General features: G+C 39.3%; 1 protein-coding gene across 2 annotated transcripts in view; it reads left to right on the top strand.

Moving 5' to 3' along the window:
- Positions 1–14,795, top strand: part of ascc3 (activating signal cointegrator 1 complex subunit 3) — a 544,034-nt gene that overhangs the window by 36,212 nt on the left and 493,027 nt on the right. For both annotated transcript variants that reach the window (XM_043687007.2, XM_043687008.2), the window contains exons 4-5: positions 10,599–11,182; positions 11,870–11,990. In XM_043687007.2, coding sequence (XP_043542942.2) covers positions 10,599–11,182; positions 11,870–11,990 — 705 coding nt within the window. The remainder of the gene's footprint in view (positions 1–10,598; positions 11,183–11,869; positions 11,991–14,795) is intronic.

Here is a 14,795-nt window from a genome sequence, read left to right as displayed (position 1 = left end):
AAGTTTGGGGTTTGCTGAATAGTTATTCAGAAGTTAGACTACATATTTAATAGAAATTAACTATTTCTCTTAATTCATTTGGAACCCTCCCAAAGTCTCCAAATTAAGTGGATGCTTTCAGAAGATTCCAAGGGTAAAGGAATTGCCAGTGGAAAGTTTGTTTTTTTAAATTTTCCTGAACGATTCTTCAGATCTGTTAAAATGGGAATTCCATAACATCCCATTGGTAATGACTATCTATGCTGTCAGTACAAAGTTCGGGCAGTGATTATGACTATAGATGAATTGTTCTTTTAAAGAAAAATTGTTCATCTCAACATGTTCATGGCTCAGTTTTTTTTTATCCAAATGCTTTCAAATAGGGGAGGGAACTGAAGAAATAAACAGTGAGTCTTGAAGGAGATGAACAAAGCAAAATGAGGAGCATTTGAAAAAAAAATCTTGCTGTAAAATGTGTGGCACAGTGGTAATCTGGGCCAGATAATCTAAGTTTATGTCCCAACTCAGAATCTGATAGCTACCAGGTATGTCAAAATCTCCAAAAGTCTTGTGCTGCTATAGTAATGTCCGAACCTCTGGGGCAGCAGGTCTGGATTCAAGTCACACCTGCCATGGAGGAATGTTGTAACCTGTCTGAATATGTTGATTAAAATAACCAAAACGTTTTTAACTTTATTTTACATGGAAACAGTCTCTCAACACCAGGTTAACGTCCAACAAGTTTATTTGGAAGCACTAGCTTTCGAAGCACTGATTCTTCACCTGGTGAAGAAGCAGTGCTTTGAAAGCTAGTGCTTCCAGATAAACCTGTTGGACTCTAACCTGGTGTTTGTGTGATTTTTAACTTTGTCCACCCCAGTCCAACACCGGCTCCTCCAAACAATGTAGAATAGACCTCTGAAACATGAACAACTAGATCTTAACTAAACAAAAGTGGATAACAAAGTCCTGATATAAAAAATAATTATCCTTTGGAATCAAGACACTGTAAGCATCTGGAATTGTTTCAGAATGCTGTACAGACAACTGCAGATGATGTAACATTTTTGATTGTGAATATTCTTTGTTAAAAAATGTATGTCTCTGTTATGGTCTGCTGCTGCTTATCTGGGCTTGCAAATAATGACCTCAGAGAAGCTACTCAAGCAGGATGATGTAGTCTCCCTGGACTTCACAAGCTCTTGACAAGGTGTTGAAACACCAGCTGATTAAGAAGCTCAGGGCAATTTGGCACATTGGATCCAAAATTTGTTTAGTGGCAGAAAGCAGGGGGTGATGGATGAATGGTGCTTTTGCAACTGAAAGCCATGCCCAGCAACAAATTGCAGGATTTGGTGCTGGAACCTTTGCTGTTTGTTGTACACATGAATTATCTAGAAATGAAAATCTTGGATCCAGTGTGCCAAATTGCCCTGAGCTTCTTAATCAGCGTGTGTTTCAACACCTTGTCAAAAGCTTTGTGAAGTCCGTGGAGACGACATCTTGCTTGAGTAGCTCTCTGAGGTCATTCTTTATTTGCAAGCCCAGATAAGCAACAGCAGACCACAACAGAGACATACATTTTTTAACCGAGAATATTCATAATCAAAAATATTATGTCATTTGTTGTCTGTACAACATTTTAAAACAATTCCAGATGCTTACAAATGTCTGGATTCCAGAGGATAATTATTTTATATATCAGGACTTTGATATCCACTTTTGTTTAGCTAAGACCTAGTTGTTCATGTTTCAGAGGTCTATTCTACATAGTTTGGAGGAGCTGGTGTTGGACTGGAGTGGACAAAGTTAAAAATCACACAACACCAGTTTATAGTCCAACTGGTTTATCTGGAAGCACTAGCTTTCAAATGCTGCTTCTTCATCAGGTTAAAGTCCAACAAGTTTATTTGTAAACACTAGCTTTCGAAGCACTTCTTCATCAGGTGAAGAAGCAGTGCTTCGAAAGCTAGTGTTTACAAATAAACTTGTTGGACTTTAACCTGGTGTTGAGAGATTTTTAACTTTGTTTCCATGTAAAATAATGTTTTGGTTATTTTAATCAACGTATTCAGACAGGTTGCAACATATCTCCATGGCAGGAGGTGTGATCAGAAAATTTGCAGGTGACATGAAAATTGGGTGGATGGCTTATGGTGAGGAGGAAAGCTTTAGACCCCTGGCTCATTTTATCAGGTTGGCTGAATGGGCTAAGAAGGGACAAATGGAAATTTAATCCTGAAAAATGCAGTGATACATTTTGGAAGGAATAACAAGGCATGGGAGTAAATGCTAAATGGTAGGACCTTAGGAGCACAAAAGAGCAGAGTGACCTTGGTGTTCATAACCAAAGAACCTTAAAGGCAGCAGGACAGGATCGATAAGTTACCTATTGCACTAGACTATAGGAAGGATGTGATTGCATTAAAGAGGATGCAGAGGAGATTCATCAGGATAATGGAGAGATTGAATGATTAAGAGAAACTAGGAATGCTGGGGTTGATTTCCATAGAGAAGGCTGAGGGTGCAGGGGGTGGAATCTGATTGGTGTGTACAGTGTTATGAATGGCATAGACAAGGTAGATAGGGAGAAATTTTTCCCCTTAGTAGAGGGGTCAGTTGCTCGGTGACAGAGTTTTAAGGTATGGAATAGGAGGTTTAGAGATGATTTGAGAAAAAAGGCTGAGAGGAGATCTGAAAGAAGTTTTCAAAATCATGAAGGATTTGGACAGAGTAAATGTAGAGAAACTTTTCCACTCGACTTGAGAACCAGTGGGCGTAAATTTCAAGTAATTTACAAAAGAAGCAAATGCAATGTGAGGGAGAAAAACCTTTTTCACTCAGTAAGTATGACACAGTGTAAGAGTACTCTGCCTGGAAGTGTGTTGGTGGCAACTTCAAGCGAGGGATTAGAGAGGGCATCACATGATTATTTCTATTCACTGTACTGGATTTTGTGGAAAAGGCAGGAGAATAGCACTATTGTAATGCTAACTCAGAACCAGGGCTGACATAGTTGGTTGAATGATCTCCTTTAACAGTGTAACAATTTTGGGATTCCAACAAAGAGTCCTTGAGATGTACAGTACAGAAAAAGACCGTTTGGTCCAACTTGTGCTGTATGATGCTTTGTGCGTGCTGTCATTGCTGAATGGTGCAGAGGCTGGAGTACTTCTGTTTTTAAACGTACAAAAAGAATTAGTATTGTCTTTTTCCTTGTGAACCAGATTAGAATATCTAAGGGAGGTATGGCATTCATGCCAGTGTGGATATTTCCGTATAAATCCACCATCTGCTGAGTTGCCTTTTCAAACATCTGAACAAGTCTTTTTGAAAATGTCAGCATGAGAAAGTAAATGTAGTTGAGTTTGATCGAATAAATCTATTAATAAATTCATGCTATCAGACCAATGTGATGTTTGAAGACTAATTCATAAAATCTGGATTGAATAGCAGGAACAGAAGGAAAAATTCAGATGGGGACATTTTGTTACTGATTATGGGACTGGAAAAAGATTCTCTAGTCATATGCTATTGCACATTAAATTAAGTCCTGGAAGACTGTAAAAACTAATTATGTGTAAGAAAAATATGATAAGTGGTCCTTGAACTGCAGTGATATAGCTTTAGGAGCTAAGATTGACTTGCTAAAAGATTAGAGTCTTACCAGGCTCTTGAATAAGAGTCAATTATCATATCGTTCCTCTTCAAAGAGTGGCGATAATTAATGCCACCATTAAGATTTGCGTTTATAACTGTCTCATAACTTTATAAATGCCTGTATTTAGTGATGGCTAAACAAAATAGTGATATAATTCCATAAGTTATAACACATTTTTATGTCCAACCAGCAAAACAAGATCCGTGTCCTAGGATTAAATCATCAACAGTTCTTTTACTTTATTAACTCAGCTACATATGTCCTTAAAAAAAAAAGTGCTGGAGATCACCAGCGAGTCAGTTAGCATCCAGGGAGAGAAAGCAAGCTAACCGTTTGAGACTAGATGATCAAAAGTCATCTAGATTCGAAATGTTAGTTTGCTTTCTCTCCATGGGTACTGCCTGATCTGCTGTGATCACTAGCTTTTGTTTAATTTTTTGTTCAAATTCCAGCATCTGCAATAATTTGCTCTGACAAATGTCTTCATCTGTGCACTGTCAAAACACCCAGTCAGATTAGATTTTGTTTTCACTTTTTTTTCTGGCTTTCCATGTTTAAGTTCATTCAGAACTCAGCATCCTGTATCCTAACCTGCATTAAAGTTCCATGTATTAATCAGGTATGTCTTCTCTGACTTTTGTTAGCACCCTGTCCCCAACTTGAAAATGTCACCTTTCTTTAAATCCCTCAATGAAATTGCTCTACTCTACTACTTTGACTGTGGTTTACTGAGCATTTCCAATTCTCTTCCTGCCAGGTAAGCTGAAACCTGTACTTCAAAATTGATGTTTTCAATGTAATGTTTTCAATGATTTATGTTAACTTTTTAGTGGTCTATTAGTCCTAGATAAGACATGTTGTCTAGTTCCTCCTGGGAAAAAAAGAACTAAAGCCTATGGGCTCAAGGAATGAGGAGCTTTAGTTATATAAGGGGCTTTCCAGGCTGGTAACAGACTATCAGGTTTGCCTAAATTATGTTTGTTTTTTCAGGAAATGGGTCAAAATGACCCCAAAATGACCCCAAACTGCCTATAAATTTCAGTCATACTTGTGTTCAGATATTATTGTTTGGCCTAAGTATGATACAGGGCTTTTGCCAGATTTAAGGCAATTTATGAACCTGACCTTGGATTTTGGGAAATGTTCATCAGGCATTGCGGTCTCCTTGAGGAATTTGAAAGGATTTTATTACTTAGGAAAGCTGAGTTTCGAATTAATTATATTGTCTCCCAGGGCTTTATAGTCAAAGCATTGATCCAAGCTTAGTTGAAAAGATACCAAGTAGGCCGCTGTGTAGTTCACAGCTGAAAAATCAACCAGCATCTATGAGCTTGATGGATCTCCAAGTTGAGACAACAGAAAAATTAGTGTTGTTTATTAACTGTTTTGAATTCCATTCGATTTTTTAAAAATTAGACATTTGGTCCACGGCATATTTGATACCGCCTAACAGTGGTATTATCTTTACTAAGACCTATGAGGCTGACTAATCAGGAGGTGCTTGTTAATGGCAATGCAATAAATATTCCAGGAGAGACGGGTGCTTCTGTAATGACCGGAACTGATTGTTGGAAGGGAAGTTTTTGTTAGTGCTGTTGGGAAATGTTTAACCTAAAATGGAAGGGGAATGGGAATCTATGCAGGGAGACAGAAAAGAGGATAACAAGGGTAAAAAGAAAAGACAGAACATGAAATGAGGTAAGTGACCGACCATTCATGTGAAAGAATCAAACAGGACAATGAGTATTAAAAAGACTGGCCTTAAAGTAATTGTAATTATACTATATCCACTTTTATCTATTTGCGTGACTAATTCATGAATTTTATTACAAATGCTCTACACATTAACACCCAAAGCTTTCAACCCTGGATGTTGTGCCGGCCTTTTATGCTACTGTAAGATCAAACTAACCTACACGCCGCCTCATACTATATTCCATGTGCCTATCCAAGAATTGCTGAAATGTCCCTAATATATCTGACTCTGCTACCACCTCTGGAAGTGCATTCCACGCACCCATCACTCTCTGTGTAAAGTACCTACCTCTGACATCTCCTGTAAACCTTCCTCCAATTGGCTTAAAGTTATGCCCCTTTCTGCCATGGAGAAAAAAGTCTCTGGCTATCCAATCTACCTATGCCTTTCAACTTCTTGTACACCTCTATCAAGTCACCTCTCATCTTTCTTCACTCCAATGAGAAAAGCCCTACGTCCCTCCGCCTTTCTTCATACGACATGCCTTCCAGTCCAGGGAGCATCCTGGTAAATCATCGGGGTATGGTATAATTACGATTACTGAGATACGACCCCAAGGTGACCAGTGATGGATACTCAATGTCCAGGCGTACTCTGTTTTTAGGAAGAATAGACAAAAAGAAAAAGAACGTGGGGTAGCATTTCTGGTTCAAGAGGAAACCAATGCCCAAATGAGAAAGGGTATTGGCTCTGGAGAAGTGGAATGTGTATTGTTACAGCTTCGAAATACAAAAGGGCAGAAAATAATTGTGTATATATACACCCCAAGCTATATCGGTAATGTTGGAGAAGGCATTATAAAAGAAATTAGAAATGCACACACTAAAGATACAGTTATAAATCTGGGTAATGTTAATCTGCAAATTAAATCAGTGACAATATAGAGGAGGAGGAATTCCTGGTGCACATATGGAATGGTTTCCTCAATATATTGAGGAACCAACAAGACAGCATGTAAATAAAATAAAACAAAGAACTGGAGCCATGAAATAAAAAGACAAATTGCTGGAGAAAAACTGCAGGCTGCATCTGTGGAGATAAAGTGGAATTAATGTTTCGGTTCAGTGACCCTTCTTTGGAACTGACCCGGTCACTGGACTCAAAACATTAACTCTGCTTTCTCTCCACAGATGCTGCTGTCCTGCTGAGTTTCTCCACTAATTTCTGATTTTGGTAGAGAACAGGTCATCCTAGACTGGATTTTGTAATGAAAAAGGAATAATAAAAGGGCGGCACGGTGGCACAGTGGTTAGCACTGCTGCTTCACAGCGCCAGAGACCCAGGTTCCATTCCCGCCTAAGGCAACTGTCTGTGTGGAGTTTGCACATTCTCTTGGTGTCTGCGTGGGTTTCCTCCGGGTGCTCTGGTTTCCTCCCACAGTCCAAAAATGTACAGGTTAGGTGAATTGGCCATGCTAAATTGCCCATAGTGTTAGGTGAAGGGGTAAATGTAGGGGAATGGGTATGGGTGGGTTGCTCTTCGGAGGGTCGGTCTGGATCTGTTGGGCCGAAGGCCTGTTTCCACACTGTAAGTAATTTAATCTAATTATCAATCGAGCTATGCAAGGCTACTTGGAGAAAAGTGACCAAAATATGATAGAACTATTGTGATATAGTTGATCTTGAGAATTGGATCCAGAATCTACTTACAGGGGATCAGTTAGCTCATTGGCTGGCTGGTGATGCAGAGTGATGCAAACAATTTGGGTTCAATTCTTGCACTGGCTGTGGTTACCACAAAAGAATTTCCTTCTCAAGCTCTCACCTCTCATGAGGCATGGTGACTCTCAGATTAAACCACTGCTAGCTGTCTTGAATGAGAGAGCAGCCTTGTGCTGTGGTAGGACGATGGCAATTCTGCCTTCACCTTGCTGAATCAAAGTAAATTGCAATATTCTGAGGTGTGATCTGGCTATGATAAAGTGGTGAATGTTACTTAAAGGGATGTCAGTGGCGATAGAAAGCATTTAAAGAGAGCATGGAGGAATTGCTACAATTGTTCATTCATGTCTGGGGAAAAAAATCTAAAACTGGAAAGTTGGCCTAACCATAAAGGGAAATTAAGGGTAGTATTAGACCCAAGGAAGGGGCATGCAAATTAATCTTAAAAAGCCGCAGACCTAAGGATTGGGAACATTTAGATTTCAGCAAAGGAGAACGAAGGGATCGATTACGACTGGGGTGAGAATCTGAGAGTAAGCTTGCGGGGAACGTGCAAACTTATTGTAAAGGTTTCTATAAGTATATGATGAGAAAAAGATTAATAAAGAGAAATGTAGAGCCCTTACAGTCAGAAACTGGAGAAGTTATAATGGGAATCAAAGAGATGAGAGGTCAATTAAGTACATGTTTGGTTCTGTATTTACAAAGGAGAACATGAATGATGCCCCCAAATAATGGGGAACACCAGGTCTAGTGAGAGGGTGGAACTAAAGGAAATCTATACAAGGAGAGAAATGGTACTAAGGAAAATTAGATTAACAGCCAACAAATCCCGAGAGCTGATAATGTCTATTCCAGAGTATTTAAAGAAGTGATGCTATAAGTAATGGATGTATTGGTGGTCATCTTTCAAGTTTCTATAGACTCTGGAAAGATTCCATGGATTGAAGGATAGCTGATGTAATTCCATGATTTTAAAAAAAGAGACAGAGAGAAAATTGGATTTTAAACTGCTGTGCCTGACATTGGTACAAGGGAAATGCTAGAGTGTTTTATAAAGTATAATAGCAGAGCACTTGAAAAACAGTGTCTGATCTCCAGCCCGAAGAAGGGCTCATGCCTGAAACGTCGATTCTCCTGTTCCTTGGATGCTGCCTGACCTGCTGTGCTTTTCCAGCAACACATTTTCAGCTATGCTGTTGACTATGTCAGCATTTGAATTTTATGTGATTAAAGTTACTGATTTTGGTTTAATGTTGCCTCATTTTCTTGTGCAGATCCTTTCACTGTGAATTTTTTTTAAATTCCCACCTGGTTCTTGGGTGTCTTTGGCTGGGTCAGCATTTATTGACCTTCTCTGGTTGTACGTGCGCTGCCTTCTTGAACTACTGCAGTCATTGTTGTGTTGCTGGTAGACCTGTTATACAATTAGAGAAGTACAGGATTTTGACCCCGTGACATTGAATGGGGGTATAGTTCCAAGCCAGGATGGTGAGTAGCTTGAAAGGGAGCTGGCATGTGGTGCTGTTCCCATGTATCTGCTGCCCTTGTCAGTTTGGATGGAAGTGGTTGTGGGGTTGAAAAGCTGTGTCTCAGAAATGGTGAATTTCTGCTGTGCCTTTGTAGATGGTGAATAGACTTTGGGAAATCAGAAGGTGAGTTATTCACTGCAGGAATCCTAGCCTCTGACCTGTTCTTGTAACCAGGTACTTATATAGCCAGGAAAAAGTGAGGACTGCAGATGCTGGCGATCAGAGTCAAAGAGTGTGGTGTTGGAAAAGCACAGCCGGTCATGCAGCATCCGAGGAGCAGGAGAATCTAAGTTTCAAGCATAAGCTCTTCAGGAACGAAGGGGTAGCCCAAGGTGGCTGAGTGATAAATGGGATAGGGTTGGGCGAGAGGGAAGGTAGCTGGGAATGTGATAGGTAGATGAAAGTGGGGATGAAGGTGATAGGGTGGAGTTGACAGGTGATAGGTGAGAAGATTGACAGGTAGACAGTTGAAGAGGGCGATGCAGAGTTGGAAGATTGGATCTGGGTAACGTGGGGGGAGGGGAAATGAAGAAACTGGTGAAATCAACAGTGATCTCATATGGTTGGATATTCCCAAGGTGGAAGATGAGGCATTCTTCCTCTAGCTGTCAGGTAGCTAGCATTTGGTGGTGGAGGAGGCCCAGGACTTGCATGTCCTTCACAGAGTCTTGTCTCCCCAACGTTGGCTTGTGGAACATTTCAGGGAACATCTCTGGGACACACACTAAACAATCCCTCTGCCCTGTGGCCGAACACTTTAACTCCTCCTCCCACTCCGCCAAGGATAGGCAAGTCCTGTGCCTCCTCTACCGCCAAACTCTAGCCAGCTGATGCCTAGAGGAAGAACTCCTCACTTCCATCTTGGAAACCTCCAACTACGCGGGATCAATGTGGATTTCATCAGTTTCCTCATTTTCCCTCCCCACGCCCCAATTCCAATTTTCCAACTCAGGACAGCTCAAGGGGGCAGTACTACCTGTTAATCTTCCTTCCCACCTATCTGCTCCACCCTTTCCTCTGACCTATCATCTCCACCCAACCTTCATTTGCCTACTGCATTCCCAGCTACCTCCCCCACCCAACACACTCCCATTTAACTTTCAGCCACCTTGTGCTATCCCCTCATTACCTATATAGCCAGTCTAATTTAGTTGCTGTTCACTGGTAACTCCCAGGATGTTGGTATGGGGGATGCAGTGAGAGTAATGCCATTGAATGTTAAGGAACAATGCTTAGATTCTCTCTTATTAGGAAATGCTGATTGCCTGGTATTTCTGTACAGTAAATATTAATTGGCAGTTTTCAGCCCAAGCCTGGTTGTTGTTCATGTCTTGCTGCATTTAGACATGGATGACTGCAGTATCTGAGGAGTCATGAATCATACTGAATATTGTGTAATCATCAGTGAACTTCAGACCTTATGGTGAAGGGAAGGACCCTGATGAAGCAGCTGTGCATGGTTGGTTCTGGGAAACCACTGAGGGACTAGGACTGTTGTGGTGCAGTTGTTGTGCCCTTATCTCTGACCCAGGTTTGGGTCCCACCTGCTCCAGAAATATGTAATAACATAATTGTACAGGTTTATTAGAAAATACCGACCCCAAGGACCTTTTTAATGTAGGTTTCAATACATATTAAATTTATTTTAAAAATTGTATGCATGTTGTAGTGACATGGCTGGAAATTTGAATTATCTAAGTTGCATTTTTTATGAACTGGTGTGCACATTAAAAGAATTGAAAATAAAGTTGGTAGATCTTCAAACTCTTCTGCCTTTTATAGGTATCTCTAGAAAATCCATATTGTAACATGCCATTTTATGAAAGCATTTTTTTTAGGCATCATGCATGATTTAAAGATTTACCACATGTTAGGACAAATTATCAATTAATGCAGTCTTTGGTTGAAGTTCATCACAATTTTTGTTGATTTGTAGTAAAATTGTATAGTAGTATAACTCTCAGCTGAAATTTCAATTGTTTAAGTAAAAATTTAAATTTTCTTCACAGTTGGCATCGAACATGAACAGGAGACTGTTGAAAGTGCAGCAGTTTTTCTCTTCAAAACATTTCATGATAAGGACCACGTTGGACATGAAGAAACAAAAGCTGTTAAACAAATGTTTGGGCCATTTCCTTCTTCAGCTGCTACTACTGCCTGTAATGCAGTATATAGAATAGCTTCAAATTTTAGTGAGGAAGAATTACAGAAATTACTTTGTGCAAATGAACCTACAGGACAAAATTCTCATGTACACTTTGGTAAAACTATTAAGTTTTCGTTTGACTCATTTGTTTTGGAACCTTCAGAAGAGTTGCCCTTGAACTGGCAGACAGACAACCAAAAAGATTTTAGTCTAGATTATATTAAGTATTTAAACAATCATCAAGGAGATTTTAAAAATGGATCAACTGATAGTTCAGACCTAAAATCTTCAAACAAAGTGGATGGTTCATTTTTAAGGCAAGAGGTTGATAACTATATTATTAGAACCTTACAAGACTCCTCAGATAGACCAATGACAGATGACTTGTGCGGAACGTTGTTTGAGATGCTGGCATCTACAAAAAGTGATGATGAACTTCAAAATGAGGTAAGCCAGCCTAAGTGTAGCTAGAGCGTAAACTGTGTAGTTGCAGTCATTCAGGTTTTGTTTGTGAACTTCTTTCCAAACATTTCGGTCGCATTACTTAATGTTTTTCCATTCAAAAAAAAGGAGCAAACCCAGTTACAACAGCCTAACCTCAGAGATACTGTGAGAAGAGAAAGCCATGAGAGTGTGTGAGTGCATGTATATGTACGGTTGTGTTGGTGTAAATATTCTAAAATATAGACTTAGAAATCACAGTGTTATAAGTTCATTTTGAATTTCATGTTTCAGTGTTAAAGCTTATCACAGTCATTTAAGGTCGAATGTGATACTGTAGCTCTTGAAAAATACTGCTTCAGGTATTGCTGGTTTTTAATATACTTGGGTAATTATCCCATTCTGAGTGGAAAACAATTTTGTTTTCTGTCTTCTTTTTCTGAATAGCTGTGGGCACCCATAAATTAAATTTAAATGCTATGGAGTTAATGATTATTTGTCAATCCATGATACAGTCAATAAATATCTTAAATGTCCTGATCAGAAAGCAACTAAACCATTCCTGTGGTCAGGCGGCTGCATAATTCAAGTACTTATTTTATGAGCGATCAATTCTACATTTTAGCACATATTGTTAATTCTCTGGCAGAAAAGCAATGAACTTGTTATTTGCAAAATACTCTCTTGTTTTAGCTGTTTGAACTTCTTGGACCTGAAGGATTTGAGCTAATAGAGAAGGTTCTGCAACACAGGAGTGCGATTGTAGAAAACGCTCTGACCCACAGCACAGATCTGAAGCTCCGATATCTTCAGGGTAAGGACATTGCTTTTTGGAGAAAAAATATGCTGATCCTCTGTTTGAAATCATTTCAGGACTGTTGAAAGCTCTTGTCTAGGAGGTGGTATTAGTGAGAACAGCACAGCAGGATAACTTGCATTTATTTAGTATGTTTATAGTTTTTTTAAAAATCCCAGTATGTTTGTTAGAAGCAAAATCAAAATATGGATTAGAAGATGTTGAGTTTTCTGACAAGGACAAAAGACCATGGATTTGGTTTTGTAGTTATTAGTTATAAAAAATGTTGAGCTATCCTAGACTTAATGTCAGTCTAAGATAAGAGAAAGCATAAAGGGGTTAGGAGAGATGGTTGAATAAAGATAGGTCACTGCAGATGTCCAGATGAGTTATGACTGCATATGATGATGGCAAGGGGCAACATGTAGACAAGAAAGGGGAAAGGATTGGGGCAGATCTTTAAATAGCCCTAGAAATATCTTTTTGGGGAAAGAAATCCATTGCTGGAGATACTCTGATTTAAAAGCGAAAAATAGAATCAAACATGGTTGGAAGAAGGTGATGTGGTTGATTATTTCCAAGGCGGGAGAAAGGTTGCAGAGGGATAATATTCAAGAGATGCAGTCATGCAATTACATCCAATTTATAACTTTAGTTTGGGTATAACAGCAGTTATAACTTAGTGCTTTAAAGTGATCCATACTTGCAGGAATGGTGCATTTAGGAGGTACCAATGAGTTTGGAGAGGAAAGGAAAGCTGAACTTTCCCAAGGACAGTGCTTTTGGATGTATTTTTGAGGAGTGGTGGTAATTGTTTTGAAAAGAGACAGACTAGATTCAAAGTGAGAGAACAATTTTCAAAGTCCGAATTAGGTTACATGCTATCCAAGAAGGAAAACTTTTCAGATTAACAAATAATAAAAGTTTCATGATTCTGCCATCCTTGAAAATTCTTGTTTGTAAGGTAGTGCCAATATGTGCATAAGATGATACAGAACTAGTTAATCTTTTGCTAGCTTGTTTTAGAATATCTGTTTTAATTTTGAGACTGTCATGATATTAAATTTTTCTGTTCACAATCTACATTGCTATACAAAAATTTTTCAAATCTTTATTTGTACTTCCACATACCAAACAGAATATTCATTACATGCCCTCTAAAACATCAGTATCCTTCCTGTAAAATGCAGTCCAGTAATGCATGTAGTACTGTTTTTGAGATTTAATTAAAAGTTTTACATTATCTCATGGCTTAATATTCTATACCTTGAGTTACAACCTTGAATTCTAACTTTTTCTTCTGAATAGTCTTATCAACCTTGGGTATTGGCTATAATGTTCTGTGAAGATAAGTGTAAGTCCTCAGGCACTTAGTTTCCATACACTGTTGAACCTAGAGATCTATGCACCTTGAGCTGAATGTTGCAAGTGTGATGTCCCATAATTAAATGTTTTTAAAAAGATTAGCGCTGTATTCACTTATGGAAAAGCTTATTTTTTAAATCCTCATGTTAAGTGAGTACTGTTGGCAAGACCAATATTTGTTGCCTACTCAAAGTTGTCCTTGAGAAAGTGGGGGTGAGTTGGCTTCTTGAACCATTGCAGACCATGTTAGGAATGCTCACAGGTGTTTTGGAGGGAATTCCAGAATTTTCACTTCGTGACGGTGAAGGAACAGTGATATAGTTTCACATCAGGATAGTATGTGGTTTGGAGGGGAACTAGCAAGTATTGATGTTCCATATGTCTGCTACCCTTGCCTTTCTGAGTAGTAGAGATTTGGAATATGCTGTTGAAGTAGGCTTCAATGATAGCTACAGCTGTCCCTGCGTACTGTTAATGGAGGAAGTGAATGTTTAAGGTGATTGGATGATGATAAAGTGAGCTGCTTTGAGCTGGGTGATGAGTATTGTTGGAGCTGTCCTTTTCTATGCAAATGGAGAGTATTCCTTCACACTCTTGACTTCTGCTGTGTACCTGCTGGATAAGCTTTGGGGAGTTAGGATATGAATTACTGCAGAAACTTCTATCCTCTAATTCTTGTAGCCAAAAGATTTATAGGGGTGGCCTACTTAAGTTTTCAATCGTTGTTCAGGAATTCATTTGATGGTATTGCTGTTGAATGTCAACGGAAGATTTTTAGGTTTTTGCTTTTTGGTCATTGAAATTATCTGTCTGGCAATTGTCTGCCTTGAATGTTACTCGCCACTTATCAGCTCAAACCTCAGTGTTGTCCAGGTCTGGTACATGTAGGCACAGAATACTCCATTATACAAGGAGTAGCAAACAGTATGGCATACTGTGTATTCATGAGTGAAAAATCACACTTGTGGCCATTTCTTTGAGAAAAGATTATTGAACCAACTGAAGACAACTGAAGCCCTTCCTGACAAAGGGCTAATGCCCAAAACATTGATTTTCCTGCACCTTGGATGCTGCCTGACCTACTGTGCTTTTCCAGCACCACACTCTCGACAACTGAAGACAGTTGGGCTTAGATCACTTTCCGGAAGAACTCATGAGTGATGTTCTGGGGTTGGAATGACTGGCCTGTAACAGCCTTTGGCATTAGAGCACCATTTGATCAAGTTTTGCATCCAGAAGCCTTTGCAAAGCTAGAGTCACTGGGAGTCAGGGGAAAGCTCTCCAATGATTTGGAGTCATTCCTGGGACAGGAACATGGTTGCATGTGGCTGGGCTTGATATCCTTCCCTTATTTAGGCTAAGTTGTATTCCTCTCTTGTCACGTTCCTGAGGCTATACTTGATTATGTAGAGCATGAGGGCGGCACAGTAGCTCAGTGGTTAGCACTGCTGCCTCACA

The sequence above is a fragment of the Chiloscyllium plagiosum genome, unplaced genomic scaffold (assembly GCF_037043375.1).
Source record: "Chiloscyllium plagiosum isolate Xiang-an unplaced genomic scaffold, Cpla_swu_hap1 HiC_scaffold_3, whole genome shotgun sequence".
Classification (NCBI taxonomy): domain Eukaryota; kingdom Metazoa; phylum Chordata; class Chondrichthyes; order Orectolobiformes; family Hemiscylliidae; genus Chiloscyllium; species Chiloscyllium plagiosum.
This window is presented reverse-complemented; position numbering and strand designations above follow the sequence as displayed.